At 39.3% G+C, this 17,310-nt stretch overlaps 1 protein-coding gene across 3 annotated transcripts in view; it reads left to right on the plus strand.

Moving 5' to 3' along the window:
* The window catches only part of HECW2 (HECT, C2 and WW domain containing E3 ubiquitin protein ligase 2), a 422,655-nt gene that overhangs the window by 265,620 nt on the left and 139,725 nt on the right, over positions 1–17,310 (plus strand). For all 3 annotated transcript variants that reach the window (XM_029225749.1, XM_029225748.1, XM_029225750.1), the window contains 4 exons: positions 3,390–3,484; positions 8,528–8,603; positions 12,944–13,113; positions 17,027–17,169. In XM_029225749.1, the coding sequence (XP_029081582.1) occupies positions 3,390–3,484; positions 8,528–8,603; positions 12,944–13,113; positions 17,027–17,169 (484 nt within the window). The remainder of the gene's footprint in view (positions 1–3,389; positions 3,485–8,527; positions 8,604–12,943; positions 13,114–17,026; positions 17,170–17,310) is intronic.

Genomic DNA, 17,310 nt, shown 5'->3' on the forward strand with positions numbered 1-17,310 from the left:
GGTTCATTTGTGCCATATTTTAGATTCCACATGTAAGTGATATATGGTATTTGTCTTTCTCTTTCTGACTTAGTATGATAAGCTCTAGTTGCATCCATGTTGCTGCAAATGGCATTATTTCGTTCTTTTTTATGGCTGAGTAGTATTCCATTGTATATATGTACCACATCTTCTTTATCCATTCACCTGTCCATGGACATTTAGGTTGTTTCCATGTTTTGGCTATTGGTGAACAGTGCTGCTATGAACATAGGGGTGCATGTATCTTTTTGAATTATAGTTTTGTCTGGGTATATTCCCAGTAAGGCAACATGTTTTTATAAGCAGTTGCTTTGGAGAAAATGCTCTTCTTTTTTTATAATCCAAAGGAATAGTTATATGTATTCCCCCTCCATAATTTGAGGCCTGATTAGCTGCCACATCAGGCTGTGGAGAAACCGTTGTCAGGTAGAATGCTCCTTAGTCCATATCCTTCATCTTTCCTGCCTGTGAGCAGGGCTGGCCCTGTGGCCAGTGGCTCCTCCCTTATCTGATGCTCCATCATCATGCCCACGTTTGCTTTCACCTGTTCTTGTATCTGTTTCTCAGCAGTAGCTTTCTGGTCTCCTCTTACAGTTAGAGTTTAAAATTGTAGCTAAAATAGAAGCATGAATACCAACTTCTCTTTTCCACCCTTTTGAGTAGTCTTCCCAGTTACCTCTTCTCATAACTAAAATGTTCAGGGACATTAATCAAAATTCTGCTCTCTCTTCTCTCTCTTCCTCAGAGGGGATGTTGCTCAGTTACACCATTTTTTAAAATCTTGAGTGACCTTCTAAAACACTAAATGATATGTGAAGATGAAACCTCCCACTCAGCATGAAACATTCCTCTATTTTAGGGGCAGAAGTCTCCACTGGTGTCCTCCTGAACAGTCGAGGTGCAAGCAACTAGTTCTGTCTGGTACTGGGTTTTTCGCTCTGACGACCAGGACCTGCCTATGCATTTGGTTTTGTAACTGGTGATTTGTGTAAGTCCCCTTGGCTTTACACTGAATCTTAAAAGCATTGTGAAGCTGTCAGCTCTGCGGTTTTTGGTGATCATGTCCACAAAATCTGCTGTGCACAATGAGAATGAGTTTATCTTATAGTTTCAGGGATTCTCATTTATCACAGGGGTTGGAGATTTTTGTTTTAGCAAGAAGTAAAGTAACAGTGAGAACGGGTCAGCTAGCAAAGCTGGTCTGTAGCAACATCTACAGATAAAAATAAGCAGACGCTTACTGGGGTCTGTTTGTTTCCTAGTCTTTTACCTCGCTGACTATTAAAACATTAGAAAAGAGGAGGTGGCATCCTAACTTGAGAGGGAAGATGTCTTGTAAAAATGCACTTCTCTGTATTGAAAAATAAGCTGCTCACTGACTGACCATTGGCTGGGTCTGTGAGGCACTGCTGCAGGCAGATTCACACACTGCTGGTTCCCGGCATGTAGAACGTGATACTAATGAGCTCATGCCTGCAGAATTCAGTCCTCCCGCCTGTCACCGAGCTTGTTCTGCTTTGACAGGCCTTGTACGTGTTACTTAGCTTCATTCTTGCAGAATACATGCTATTGGTCTTGAAGGAAAGCAAGTGGGACAGTGGTTTACTCAGATCTATAGTTATTACATTTCCATAATCACCAAAAACCTGTGTTAGTGCTCACTCAAGTCACTTATGTAGGGTTCCAGGGAATTCATAGTAAAGCTAGCATTGCTGCCACGGTCGTCTTGCTGGTCCTCAAGCCAGCATGCTCATTCCTGCTTCCCTGTTTTTGCCACCACTCACTCCTAACTCTCTCCAACCCCATTTTTCTCAGCTGAAGGTCTGAGTTCTGTTTGTTCCATGAGACCTTTCTGACTCCACTGTGCCCTCACGTGGAATATTTTCCACGATCTCCACATTTCCACCTGGCACTCTGCCTCTTCAGTGCTTCTCTTCTGGACTTTGTCATCTTAACACCTGCTAGACCAGAAACCTGCCTCTGATTCCCTTGCACTGTCTAGCATAGTGCTGGGCATGGCAAAAATCTTTCACTTCATGATGCCACCTTCGTTGTGAATCACTGCTTCGTGATTAATGTACGTAATGGAAAGACTCGATATTTTACCCATGATAGACCTTTTTTAATGAGATTTAGTATTTTTTCATTGATGAGAAATATTATATTTTTATATGTAATATCCCTATATAAATTCCTAAAGTAGGATTTTTCTTTAATCATTGTATCTTTTCCTTAAAATAAGCAAACCAAATACTCTGTAGGAGACCACTTGGTGCTGTCAGGAAAGTCAGTGCAAGATTAATTTCCTTGGGGAATCACATCGAGTGGTCCCACTTTAATAATCCAGGTGACTCAGTTGAGAGGGTAACTCCACTCCTATCGGCTAGGACTCTCCTCTGCAGCCTGCCCATCAGCATCATTGCCTATATTAAATGACACCTTGGGAAAAAGACATCTCACAGGGAAGCTTCAGTGACTCAGATGCTCTGTATACAGAGAAATTTCAGTGACTCTGGGTTTTATCTTTGACACTTGTTGGCTTCATGGTAATTGTAGTTACTGTCCAAAGACAATAATTGACATTTGTATTGCTTTTTATCAAGTTCAAATTATATAGTATATAAATATATATACATACACACGCACTTATAGTTATATCCAATATATATACATACACCCGTCCATACCTGTGGAGATGTAGATATATATTTACTGGTGGTTCCAGAATATGATCCCTGCTAGTGGCTACATTTAAGTCAGGTCCCCAGACCCTCTCACCACAGAATCTCCTACAGCAATCTTTTATACTCTGTCTGCTCTTTTTTTATTTCCATTGACAGCTGCATTCTGTCTATATTGTAGAGGGTAGGAGTGAAGGCTTTGGAATGGGGCAAAGCCCCATTGGATGGGGTTTGAGTCCTGACTCTGTCGTTTCTTACTTGTTTGACCTTCGGCAAACCTCAGTGCTTCAGCTGTTCTATGGGGACAAGAATTTCTGCCTCCCGAGTTAAATATGAGGGGTCAGTAACAATGGGGGCAGAGACGCAGCCCTGTGGTCCATCAGCAGCTCCTCACTGAATGGTAGCTAGTCTTATTCTTATCTCTACACTAATATTTTGGCGTGTTGTTTTTGTGCACTGTTTTTCTAATTTATTTGGGGTGTTCTTAGACATTTTCAGAGAAGCCTATAAAATCAAACAGGAATTGGTATAATCTGTTGCCTCTGACTGGAAAAGAAGGGATCGCTCAAAGAGTCCTGAGTGGGATTTTCGGAGAGGTGGAGAGGTGGATAGGTGGATTTCCTCAGGTGATGCCTAAGGGACTTGTTTCAGTGTTTAAATGACTGTTTTTCTCCAATCAATTTACAGCGGAGATAAAAATCTGTTTCAAATACTACCACGGCATTAGTGGAGCCCTGCGAGCCACGACCCCCTGCATCACGGTGAAGAACCCCGCTGTGATGGTGAGTGCCCCTCAGGCTGCTTCCTTGAGCCTCAGTCCCAGAGGCCTTGGTTTCTATTTTTGCCTGTGCAGCTCTGGCCGGGTTATGGGAAACAATGCAAAGGAAATACATAGCAGTGTGGGCGCCGTTTTGGGAAAGGAAATAACTTACAGGATGGCTTCACTAAATCCATAATGTAAACCAGTGGGAAAATATGGCTTGATTTACAATAATTCTGTATATAGTCAACTCTCCAGGGAACCTATTCCTGAAGGAAATTGGTGAGTGCCCGTCCATCATGGAAGGTCTTTTTTTAAACTTTGTCAGGGTGGCCAGTTGGTAGGAAATGGTGGCGTTTTGCATCTTCTGTGAATTTAATTTACGTGAACTCAGAGAGAAAAAAAAAATTTAAGTAGTGGGTGATTCTCCCTGCCAGTCAGTTTAACAGACTTTTACCCCAAAGAGAGTGTGAGATGGGGATTACGAGTGCGCCGTTCCTGCAGGAGAGAGTGTGGGATCCCTCCTGATGCTGAATTGAACTATAGTGCTTAAAGGTACCACACATATGTTTGGTATCACGTGGCCACTCAACAGAAGCCAACCTTTTCACCAGGTCCTCAATTAAAGAAAGAGATATCTAACTTAGCTCCGGAGGAAACTGATTGTGCTGGACTTTTGAAGGAACGTATGTCCATTTCCAACATGGTACTTTCTTAAGAATTACTTTTCACAATTTCATGATTTTTCACTTCATCAACTAACTTTAGAATCTAACAGCTTCACAGGGTGCACTCCATTGTACATGGGTGGTTGAACTCAGATGGTTCTTGGAGTCCAAGATATATAAATCATGGCAGTGTTTATAAGTCATTAATAACAGGTCGTGAAAGTATAGAAGAAAATTATTGACTCTCGTAATATAGAATCTTCATAATATTGTGTGTGTGTGTGTACACATTTATAGATGCATGCATTTTTGGAAATAAGCAAGTGAACAGGTTGACTCCCTGAAATTCAGAATGTAATCGCTGCAGATGGCATTTTGAAATTGTCTGGCCCACCAATACGATATCAAGCAGTCTTTTCCTTTCATTTATTCATTCAAACAAATATTCATTGGGCGCCTAGTAAGTGCCAGACATTATACCCACCACTAGGAATGAAATGATAAGCAAAAACACAGCCCTTGCCCTCACTGGTCTGGTGGGGGAGAGAGACTCAATTAAACTGAATTGTATTTATTTGAGTGATAATTACTATGAGGGGCAGTGAAATGGGGCTATGAGAGCATATACTAGCAGGATTCATCCTGATCAGGAAGGTCTTGGAAAGCTTCCCTGAAGAAGGCATGTTTTCAGGACAATCTGAAGGATGAGTAGAAGTTACTTAGGTGAAGAGGGGGAGGGAAGAGCATTTTAGGTAAAGGGAACAAACGGTATGTGCAAAATTTTCAATATCTAAGTACTCTGTTCACATTTGAATTATATTTGAGTTCCTATTATAGTGAACAAAGTATAGAATATTTTTTAAAAACCCACATTTACTATATAAGACTTTGAAGGTTCACAAGGAGAATAACAGTTGTTGATTACAAAGTCTGCCGTGTCACAGTAAGCACTAGAACACACTAATTAATATTCTAAAAAGAAAAATTGTAAAACTAGAAAAGTGGGGCTGTTGATAATAAAATGTTTGAAAAATTAACTATGTGTGAAATTAGATAATAGCTTCCAAACATGACTTTCTGGAGTCAGATTTTCTTGGATTTGAGCAGTTTCCATGATCAGATATCACTGATGGCCGGGAGCTTACAGCCTGGTGAGCATTGATCTTTTTCCATTTGATTTTGCATTGAGATTATTCTGTCAAAGCCTGTGGATAGTTGGAGATAATTAATTTTCTTCAGACAGGTTTTAGAGCACCTTAAAAGCTTCATAGATACAGCACTGGCAATCATAATAGAATATTTTGGTTCAAAGGCTGACTAATGGAATTGGTGGTCAATAGATTTCTGACCAAGCTTGAGACAGTTGGGTCTATATCTGCTATTGAGAGGCTGTGCCAATGGGCATTTCACTGTGGGCTGATCACTGTGTTTCTATGACAGCATGATGTTCACCTAGGAATATGACCTGTGTGTAGATATCGTACTGACTGACAACATCGATATTCACAAAGCTCATTTAGTTAGGATCATTCCATGATGCAAAGAATAGTTGGGCAGTAGCAACCACATTTTAATGCTTGATGACACTGGGTTGGTTGGCTCTCACCAAGTACATCTGTTTTATTATATTGTTCTGTACCCCTCTGACTCATCATCCCTAGGTTAAATAGAGCAGAGACAGCACCCAACTGGCCAGATAGTATCGCTGTGTCTGCCTCATCCTGCTTTCACCATATACACACACCCCTGGACTATAAAGTGGCAAATAGAGAGGTAGTACAGACTGCATCTGGGACAGACACTCAGCAACAGCTGCCCTTCCTGTGCCAGGCATCTCACAAACCGTGGCCTCCCCTCAAATGGACCACACTGCCCGGGGAGATGTGCCCCCTCGGAAAACATGATGTCTCTTCATGCCAAGTGAGAACAGGGAGACTTTGCAAAGATTCATAGTCTGTCATCATTCAAAGCCTACTTAAAATGTTGTAAGAAATTATAGAAACTAAAGAAAATGCCCTCGAATTCTCCTTTTAAAAAATGTAATTCACTGTCTGGCAAAAGGCTAATATGAAACAATTCTCACAGAATTCACAGATAAACAGTGTCCTTTACAACAACGTGGTAATAAAATGCTCATGTGAACTAATATTCAGAGAATTCAGCTTTATCATTCATGACAATAAAGCCAGGAAAGACCAACCTGATCACCAGAAATAGGAACATCAGTGATAATAAACATATCTGTACTCAGTGTTTAGAGAGAGGTTTTTAAATAAACTCCCTTCATAGATTTAAGCCAGGAAAACTCAGAAGGAATACTGTCAACCTGTGTTGAAACAATACATGGTAGTGAGTGATGGTCGCCTTTATCTGTCCCTGAAGCGAAGGATTTCCTGTTCCAAGTGGCACATATCACTGTGTACACTGATGAATGGCAATGACGTCAAAGTATGCATGACAGAGAAGACATAACTTTTTTTTATTCTTGATTCATTGCAAAAGGATATGTGAGAAAGGAGACCATACGATTAGGATGGCTGCTCTTCCCTTTCCTGTAGAGTTTCTCAGTTACTTCTTGCAGGACAATGTGCATCTGGATGGAACGAAGTAGAGATGCCTGGATGGTACCCTAGGCATATTGCAAATGATATGTGAAACAATCAGGAAGCAGTTACGTGTCACACAAAATAGTTTTGACTAAGGTACAAGAAGTAGAGAAGAAAATGGAAAATTTTTTTAATGTTTATTTTATTTATTTAATTTTGGCTGCATTGGGTCTTTGTTGCTGCGCACGGGCTCTCTCTAGTTGCGGCGAGCAGAGGCCTCTCTTTGTTGTGGTGCGTGGGCTTCTCATTGCGGTGGCTTCTCTTGTTGTGGAGGACGGGCTCTAGGTGCACAGGGTTCAGAAGTAGTGGCACACAGGCTCAGTAGTTGTGGCTGACGGGCTCTGGATTGCAGGCTCAGCAGTTGTGGTGCATGAGCTTAGTTGATCCGTGGCATGTGGGATCTTCCTGGACCAGGGCTCGAACCCAACCCGTGTCCCCTGCATTGGCAGGCGGATTCTTAACCACTGCGCCACCAGGGAAGCCTGGAAATGGACATTTATATTTCAGAATTTGAATGGAATTTATTTTGAAGTTCCTCAACTTGGCTTGGATTAGTGAAAGTTTTATCTCTTGGTGTATGATTTTTAAGGGAGGTGGGGAGTGCCACAAAGATAAGATGGAAGGGTGTAATCTAAACTTTGGAATTAAAATGTGGTTTCTATTTCTTGACTATTCAAAATACATTCTGCCTTCAAATCTGTCTCTTACAATGTTCTGGACTTCTTTTTTAGAGGACCACGAAACCCTTTTTTCCTAGTGTACCATAAATTGTGCACTAATTGTACATAAGTTGAGAGACTTAATCTGCTATGGTCTGTAAATGACTCGTTTCAAGTAAGATATAATTTACTCAGAAGCTTTTAGAAAAAGCTTTACAATACAATAATCAGTACAGTAGGATTGCAAATTCTTGTTATTGCTAATTATAATAGCATGTGCCATGTACCAGTAGCACAATGAAATAGGAGTCTGCAAGGGTGGTGGGATATCCACATGGTCACTCAGAAATACTTAGCAAGGAGGATAATTCTACATTTATATGGATGAGTCTGATGTAAATCACCTGTTTAGTTTATTCTAGGTTTTCCTAATAAATCTGAAGGAATTTAATGTTTGATTTTTAACTTAAGGGAATGTTTTAATACCATAATAGCAATATAAATATGCTTATTACATGTCAACTGTATTCTTTTTAAAAAATATTTATTTATTTTATTTTTGGCCGCGTTGGGTCTTCATTGCTGTGCGCGGGCAGTCTCTAGTTGCGGCGAGCCGGGGCTCTTCGTTGCGGTGCGCGGGCTTCTCATTATGGTGGATTCTCTTGTTGCAGAGCATGGGCTCTAGGCACGCGGGCTTAAGTAGTCGTGGCTCGCAGGCTTAAGTTGTGGTGCATGGGCTTAGTTGCTTCGCAGCATGTGGGATCTTCCCGGACTGGGGCTCAAACCCATGTACCCTGCATTGGCAGGAGGATTCTTAACCACTGTGCCACCAGGGAAGCCCCAATCTTCTTACCAAAGAAATAAAAGGACATAAAGTAAGTTGATTCATACCCCAGGGAACTTGGAAGCTCATATTGGTTACATTTGGGGTAAAGATTAAATTTAGGTATGACCCTTCCTCTAGTCTCTGAGACTCTGCATTTATGTCTCACTTCCAAGATTTGTAGCATATGAAAAGGCATATACAATACATTGATACAAAAATCATATTTGCAAATATGTGTGCTTCCCTAAAAAAGTTGAGAGGTACCATATTCCTGTGGAACTTCACATATGTGTTTTTTCTCTGCAGATGGGGGCAGAAGGCATGGAAGGAGGTGCTTCAGGAAGTCAGCACTCTCGAAAACTCGTTAGCTTTACGTTGTCTGGTAAGGATGTCTTTAAACCTGACGTCCAGTTGGAAAGTGTGTAATTTCAAAGGCACGAATAGTCACTTCTTTCTGCACTCTCATATATGATATGTGAGCAAGTTTGTTTGTTTTTTTTCTTTGGTAATACTTCTGGAAATTCAAGTATATCTCTTACCATGAAAAATTAGATTATTAATATAAACTCAGAAAGCTTCTAGCAAGTTGTCTTGTGATGAAAAGACCATAACTATGTATACTTACTTAAAGAAAACTGTAATGTAACATGTGCTAAACCCACTGTAGAGCTTAGATAACTGAAAACAATTTGTGCTGGCCTCATCTAGAGAAAGGAAAAATTTGGAGACTAGCGAAAAAAAGCCAAGGGATACTCCTGTTTCTGTGAAGGAGTACATATAAAGAATTGAAAAGTAGATAGGACAATTTTTTTGTTGTTTATTTTCTGGTTAGTAAAATATTCTGATTTTTTTGTATATTTATCGTACAACTGAAGCACTGCTTTTCAGGTTGTGAGTTGGAACTCATTGGTGATTTATAAGATTAATTTAGTTGAAACTAGCAATTAAAAAAAGAATAGAAAAGAGCCAGAGTTTAACCACCAAAGGGAAATGTTTTTCATAGAACACCAGTTTATACAAACTGAAAATTTCACACACAAAAATATACACACCTATGTATGTGTATAATGGGTTTCAAGATAAATGTATTTCACACATAGATCACTGTCAAAAAAAGTTTTGAAGCCACCGATTTAAAAAAATTAATCAGCAGTCATAAAGTCAAGAATAATCTAAGAAAATCAGTATTTGAAATGGACTTTTAAAACAGACGACCGTACTACAATACATGTAAAATCAAGTCTAACAGATGTCTATCACTGTAAGATGTTTTGTTTTCATTTTTCCATTATTGTAGTGCTTCTAAAATTTAAATTAGATTCACTTTTTCTTGGCTGCAAAAAAATGTTATGAATGAAAATAGAAAATGAAAATAGAAATTTTCAAGAGTAAGGGTTAGAAGGCTGATCTTGAAAACACAAGTCCATGATGCATGAATATCACGTATAATGGAAGTGTGCACGTTAGTTCATTGCTGGCCCACGGCCTATCTGTGTCTGTTCTAGCATGTTCCTTCTCCTCCCCTCCCCCCGCCATACAGGTCACTTACTATGAAAACCATTTTGCTTTGGTTCTCTGACAAATCTCAGAGGCTGTAAACTGGTTCAAATTTGGCCAATAAATATATTTTGGTTGGAACCCTCAGGATTTTAAAAATATCCAGATTTTTAGAAAAGCACTTACTACCACTGCCTGTGATACTACTCCCCACCTGCCTTATCTGTCTCTCTTTTGAAAGCACTTCAGTTGGCTACCTGTGCTTTAGACCTTCACGGTTCTGGGGTGGTTGCAGGAAGAGAAATTGTTTATAGATTTCTTCGTTTATAGGTATGGAACAATTGGCCAACCTCCATGGCTCAGAAAACTTAGTTTGACCATACCACGGTTTTCTGAGTTTAGAAGCATTGCCCTAAGCTTTCAAATGATCAATATTACTCTAAATATGACACACACATATTGATTTTGACTCCAGAGGGGATGTTAATTAACCCACCATGGGAGAATGACCATGTAGAAGTGGAAAATCCCAGGATATTTTCCTAAAAAGTAGGAAATAAGCTTTGGGGCACAGCCAAATCCTTTTTTTTCCTATATACAGCTTTTTCTAACATCCACCTCAGTACACCTGGAGGCTTGCTACCTAAAATCTGCTCTGTTTCTTACCGTGTCATCAGCTATTTGCAGATGATGTATAGAAACGGCTAAAACTCATAGAAGATGAAAGCCATTTTATAACGGCAGTTCTAAAAAATTCATCTGGTTGTAGCATATTGACAGTGGATGATAATATTTATGGAGAGCATTTAAGCACTGTAGAATGTCTGTCTGCAAATGTTCTGCTCTTGATCATCTATGGGTAAGTAGGGACACAAATCATTGAACTCTACAGCTAAAACAAAAAACTGGTTCTTTTTTGTTTGTTTGTTTTTTTGCGGTACGCGGGCCTCTCACTGTGTGGCCTCTCCCGTTGCGGAGCACAGGCTCCGGAGGCGCAGGCTCAGCGGCCATGGCTCACGGGCCCAGCCGCTCCGCGGCATGTGGGATCTTCCCGGACCGGGGCACTTACCCGTGTCCCCTGCATTGGCAGGCAGACTCTCAACCACTGCGCCACCAGGGAAGCCCCAAAAAACTGTTTTTTGATGACTATCTTAAACCTTTTCTCCAAGTAAGAAGGATATTTAACCTGTCATACCTTTGTGACTTTGAGTCCTTCTTTAGTCTATTAGGTGATGTGGATATTTATGAGCAATAAAATATATAAAAGATAAAAGAGAGGCAAGAGATGGATAAAGTGAACTGAATGATCAGAGTACAAATAGTTGGTAGTTTATTGTATTTATTGGTACGATGTCCCTTGTGGAAAAGGGTTAATGGTGACATCTTTCTTCGCTCTGGCTTAATCTTCTGGTGGATGCTTTTTCTTCAAAGGAATGTTTTGCATGAATAATTTAGCTCTGTCAGATGTCATGGCAGCCATTTCTGTACATGTTACTCCTTGTTAACTGCAAAGAAATCCCTTCTTGAGAAATAGATTTAATATCTAAAGAATGTCATTCTCTTGTCTGAGTCTGAGGCGAGCACAATCAAGAAAGGTAAGAAAATAAATATGTAAATTGCATTTTCTCTCAAAGCTATTTAATGCTAAATAAAGCCAAGTGAAAACATGTAGCATTATTAAATTGACAGTAAAATGCAAATGCTGTATTAATAATGACTCCATAGTTTAGGAAGTGCCAGGGATGGGGACTGTGAAGCTAATGAGATTACAGCAGCTTCTCTGAAGTGCTTGTCTAGTTCTTTGCTCATCTTTCCCTTCTGCCACTGGCTTTTAGATCAAAGATCTTACTATATTTGATGCCGTGTTCTTAACATAAGGTCCTCTTGCTTGAATTTTTAAATATTTTCTGACATATTAGACTGTCTCCCGCTACTGCCAGTTATGAGTCACTAGACAGTCCTGGTCTGTTTTTATCACATGTTATCTAGGCCACAAGTTCTTGTTGGTCATTGGTGAACCTCCTCCAGGGAGTATGGTTCTATGGGCAACCCCAGGCCAATTCTGTCCTTCTAAGAAAGACTTTGTGTTTCAGGAATGGGCTTGAGTAGGATGACCATGGTGACCTCCCAAAATGTGGGGTTACTCTATAGGGTCTCTTCCCCAGCTCATTTGGGTAATCCAAAGGTCTTTGAGGATTCAGAGGCCATCCACAGAATTTTTTTCTGAACCAGTGGTCAGGACTTCCCTACACTGATCATAACTGCATAAAGTTACCTAGAGGCTGTCTCTTCTCCCGGAAGCTTTCAAGATCATTTAGCTCTCAGGGCAACCTTATTCAAACTGATATTCTCAGAAAGGCATTGAGGATCCAGTGAAGCCAGCTTTATTTCCTGACATTTTTGTATCCCTCAGCTTGACCATTTTTAAAAGTTTTAGTCTCTTCACTAACCAGACTTTAGCCAGAACTTTTAGCAGCTCGCATAGTATGAAATAACAAGTGGTGACTCTAAGATGAGTTATGGGACATTCATCAAATATTTAATTTACTTAACAGCCTATTGAAAAAATAACCGAACAATTATTTAATATAGCAGATAGCGTTCAAAGTTTAGAAATATTTCCGGTCTCCTTTTATTTCCCCTAACATTCATTTCATTTGTAGAATACGTATGATGTTTTAAATATGGCACAACTGACTGTGTGCTCTTAGGTTTCATCCCCAATTAAACTTAAGTCAGTGCATCTCATATGTATATATAGAAGATTCACTTTTCTCTCATGAAGGAACATATTGGTTTTCTTTTTTAATACACTGTTTACTAAGGGTTTCTCTCAAGACATTGTGTGAAATGCTAGCTGCCAAGCCACATAGAAAAAGGGGGTGAAGATGTACGTGTTAGGATCAAAACGTTTCCCAGGAAAAGTCATTTTAGGTGTATAAGGTGGTAGTAAAAGTTTGGCTTCATTTTGCAGCCTGTTAGGAGACTTTCTGCTGGAACTAGTCATAACCCACTTGTCCTCACTTACCTAAGCAATCATAGTGTGAATAACTTTGTTGTTTTACCAAATAGTTTCTGTTTAGAGCTTCCTGTGTGATTATTTAAGGACAAATTGTCGTTGAGCTGCTTGTTCTAATCAAGATATGTGAATCTTTTCTCCTTCTGTCCCTCTCCTCTCCCTCTCTCTTTCCCTCCCTCCTTCCTCCTCTCTTTCTTTCTTTAAAGATCTTCGGGCAGTTGGGCTAAAGAAAGGGATGTTCTTCAATCCTGACCCTTATCTTAAGATGTCGATTCAGCCAGGGAAGAAGAGCAGTTTCCCCACTTGTGCCCACCATGGGCAGGAGAGGAGGTCTACTATCATCAGTAACACCACAAATCCAATTTGGCACCGAGAGGTAAGATGATCGTACGTGGCCTTCTACTTGACAGTTAGGAAGTTGGCCAACTCCATCTCTCTCCACTGGACTCTGTATCATTGAGCTGCTTATGGGTGTGGGCAAGATGGTTGAGGTGTCTAGAGGTTCTGTTAGAAAAAGGTACAATGAAAGTGAGATATTCCCTTCTAACCAGGGCTGGGTCTAGGGTAAATCAAGTGAGGCACTTCCTTCAGGTGCATGATTTATAGGGTCCAAAAGACTCGATGATCAAAATTAATATTTCAATGCAATATTAAAAAAAAAATCAAAATCAAGGCAAAAATTCATGATGAACAAAATGTCAAAATTCTGTAAGGGCAGCATCAGTAACTGCCTTGCCAAGCCGTATGGGAGCCTGAGGCAGAAGGAAATGTCAGTAATACTGATCCCATTTTTATTTAAAATTTTGATATTTTGTTCTAGCATATACCCGGTACAGATTAAAGGAATTTCTCTCCTTACTGTCTGGCAAATGGTTTTTGGATTTCCATTATAGATTTTGGTTACTTACATGAGCCATTCAAGGAGTCGTCATCCTGAGGCAAGGCAGATTGTGTTGATGGTATTTCAGACTCTCTCACAGTTACAATATGTTACCAGTCATCACAGTGCATCATATCAGTGAAATCAAGCCCAGGGTTTTCCCACTGGAACTATTTAAAGTCAAAGAATGAACAGAGACATTGCTTCTTTTCTAGGGAGCAAAGTGTGAGTTCTCCCACCGTTTCTCAGGGAACCAAGACACATTTCATATACTAGCATTAATGAGTGCTTCTAGACAAACCTGTATTGGCATGGGAGTTGCACAATTAATTAAATCACTCCCTAAATGTTTAATGACAATAATATGTTCTAACAATGTTGAACGAGTATTTCATTGGAGAGGGAGATATTTCAGGGGATCTAAAACCAATTGGAGAAAAGATGTGGCTATTTGAGACTTGCCAGTGCAGCAGGATGTTTCTCCTGGGCAGTTTTTATGGTTATTTAAGTGGATAAAAACTACATGTTTTCTTATTCCTGGTTTGAAAAACTACTTACTGTCCCCAAATAGTGAATAACTTCTAAAGGCATACCACTTAATTTAACACACTAGAAGCCTAGAAGACATAAAACGTTATCTCAAGATGAGCACTTAGAAGGCACATAGTGGATATAGTAATAATACGAGCAATAACTTTATTTCCCTAGCATTCTTTTTTTAATTTAATTTAATTTTTTTATACAGCAGGTTCTTATTAGTCATCAGTTTTATACACATCAGTGTATACATGTCAATCTCAATCTCCCAATTCATCGCACCACCATCCCCACCCCCCGCGGCTTTTCCCCCTTGGTGTCCATACGTTTGTTCTCTACATCTGTGTCTCAACTTCTGCCCTGTAAACCGGTTCATCTGTACCATTTTTCTAGGTTCCACATACATGCGTTAATATACGATATTTGTTTTTCTCTTCTGACTTACTTCACTCTATATGACAGTCTCTAGATCCATCCACGCCTCAACAAATGACTCAATTTCGTTCCTTTTTATGGCTGAGTAATATTCCATTGTATATATGTACCACAACTTCTTTATCCATTCATCTGTCGATGGGCGTTTAGGTCGCTTCCATGACCTGGCTATTGTAAATAGTGCTGCAGTGAACATTGGGGTGCATGTGTCTTTTTGAATTATGGTTTTTTCTGGGTATATGCCCAGCAGTGGGATTGCTGGATCATATGGTAATTCTATTTTTAGTTTTTTAAGGAACCTCCATACTCTTCTCCATAGTGGCTGTATCAATTTACATTCCCACCAACAGTGCAAGAGGGTTCCCTTTTCTCCACACCCTCTCCAGCATTTGTTGTTTGTAGATTTTCTGATGATGCCCATTCTAACTGGTGTGAGGTGATACCTCATTGAAGTTTGGATTTGCATTTCTCTAATAATTAGTGATGTTGAGCAGCTTTTCATGTGCTTCTTGGCCATCTGTATGTCTTCTTTGGAGAAATGTCTATTTAGGTCTTCTGCCCATTTTTGGATTGGGTTGTTTGTTTCTTTAATATTGAGCTGCATGAGCTGTTTATATATTTTGGAGATTATTCCTTTGTCCGTTGATTCATTTGCAAATATTTTCTCCCATTCTGAGGGTTGTCTTTTTGTCTTGTTTATGGTTTTCTTTGCTGTGCAAAAGCTTTTAAGTTTCATTAGGTCCCATTTGTTTATTTTTGTTTTTATTTCCGTTTCTCTAGGAGGTGGATCAAAAAAGATCTTGCTGTGATTTATGTCATAGAGTGTTCTGCCTATGTTTTCCTCTAAGAGTTTTAGGGTGTCCGGTCTTACATTTAGGTCTCAAGTCCATTTTGAGTTTATTTTTGTGTATGGTGTTAGGGAGTGTTCTAATTTCATTCTTTTACATGTAGCTGTCCAGTTTTCCCAGCACCACTTATTGAAGAGACTGTCTTTTCTCCATTGTATATCCTTGCCTCCTTTGTCATAGATTAGTTGACCATAGGTGCATGGGTTTATCTCTGGGCTTTCTGTCTTGTTCCGTTGATCTTTGTTTCTGTTTTTGTGCCAGTACCATATTGTCTTGATTACTGTAGCTTTGTAGTATAGTCTGAAGTCAGGGAGTTTGATTCCTCCAGCTCCGTTTTTTTCCCTCAAGACTGCTTTGGCTATTCGGGGTCTTTTGTGTCTCCATACAAATTTTAAGATTTTTTGTTCTAGTTCTATAAAAAATGCCATTGGTAATTTGATAGGGATTGCATTGAATCTGTAAATTGCTTTTAACCATGTTTTTAACCATGTTACCAGTACAAGCCTGATAAGGGGGGTGTAAGGGATGAGATTATCATCTCTCCATTTGTGTGATTAAGAAACAGAAGCTTAAAATGTTTATGTAACTAGCTATTCAGAGGCTAGTAGTGCTTAAACTCTGCTCCCTTATTCTAAGCAAGTGCTTTTTCCATTAAGAAGATGACTAAACTTTACGGCCCTTTGGTAAAAATAAATTGTTATGACTAAATATATTTAGTGACTCCTAAGTGTAAAGCTGGCTGGCACTATTCATATCACTGTGGTTGCCTGGATACTGCCAGGGGAGGAGAGAAATGGTTCAGGTTAGATTCCTGGCTCCATCACTTACTTTTCCTGAAAGCCTCATCATTAAAAAGAAAATTTTATCTTTGTAATATATGTGAAAGTCTTTGTAAATGAGTAAAGCTCTTTATTTTTATTTTATATCCTTATTAATATCCAATCCAGTTTTCTCCAATGGCATTCTTAAAACAACACATCTTATCTTAACCTCATACTTTTATTTTTCTGTCCCAGAAGAAATGTCCCTGTGTGCCTTTTAAATTAAGTAACTTCCGTTTAAGCATTGTTTTATTTTAATATAAACCAGGGAAACCATCATATCCTTTAGATGTTCCTACTTTAACCACTAAGTGAAGGAGTGTTTTAACCTATGATGTGCAACTTCGAAAATACCATGGGATCAGGAATTAAAATTGCTGTTAATCAAATGTATCGGTTAAGTCTAAGCTACTCTATAACAAGATATTAAGTATTAAAGAATAAAGGTACGTTAAATGTAGTGAGCACTAAAGTTGTATTGTGCATAGTTTTATGATAACATCTCCTAAAACTGTTGAACCAGGAAGGGTTGGATGATCAAAGGGGCTTCCTTTGTCATACAGATCCTAGCTGTTGCTTTTTAGTCTTTGTGAATGTTAATGATTCTGAGTGAATAAAAGATTGACAATAGCTGCAGATTTTTCTGGCAGTGTGGACTCTGTGTGTCGTTAGGATTTAAGAGATACTATTTTCTATAATAATAAACTGATATACATAATTTCATATTTATCTCTTTTTTTGACTCAACATGTTATGTTTTGTTTTCAGAAATATTCCTTTTTCGCACTCCTTACTGATGTCTTAGAAATTGAAATTAAAGACAAATTTGCCAAGAGCCGACCTATCATCAAGCGTTTTCTGGGGAAACTAACCATTCCAGTCCAGAGGCTTTTGGAGCGACAAGCCATCGGGTAATCAGCCGTCACACCTAGGGGTCTTGTTGGGATTAGTTCCTACTGAAGCAAGTGAAGTGATACTTTGAAGTCCGAGGACTTTTCTTACTGATAAGAAGTGGTAACATAATTCTTTTAAAAAGGAAAGTGCTCCATGCC

This window comes from Monodon monoceros, unplaced genomic scaffold, assembly GCF_005190385.1.
Source record: "Monodon monoceros isolate NGI ecotype Baffin Bay Population unplaced genomic scaffold, NGI_Narwhal_1 Super_Scaffold_16, whole genome shotgun sequence".
In the NCBI taxonomy this organism is placed as follows: Eukaryota; Metazoa; Chordata; class Mammalia; order Artiodactyla; family Monodontidae; genus Monodon; species Monodon monoceros.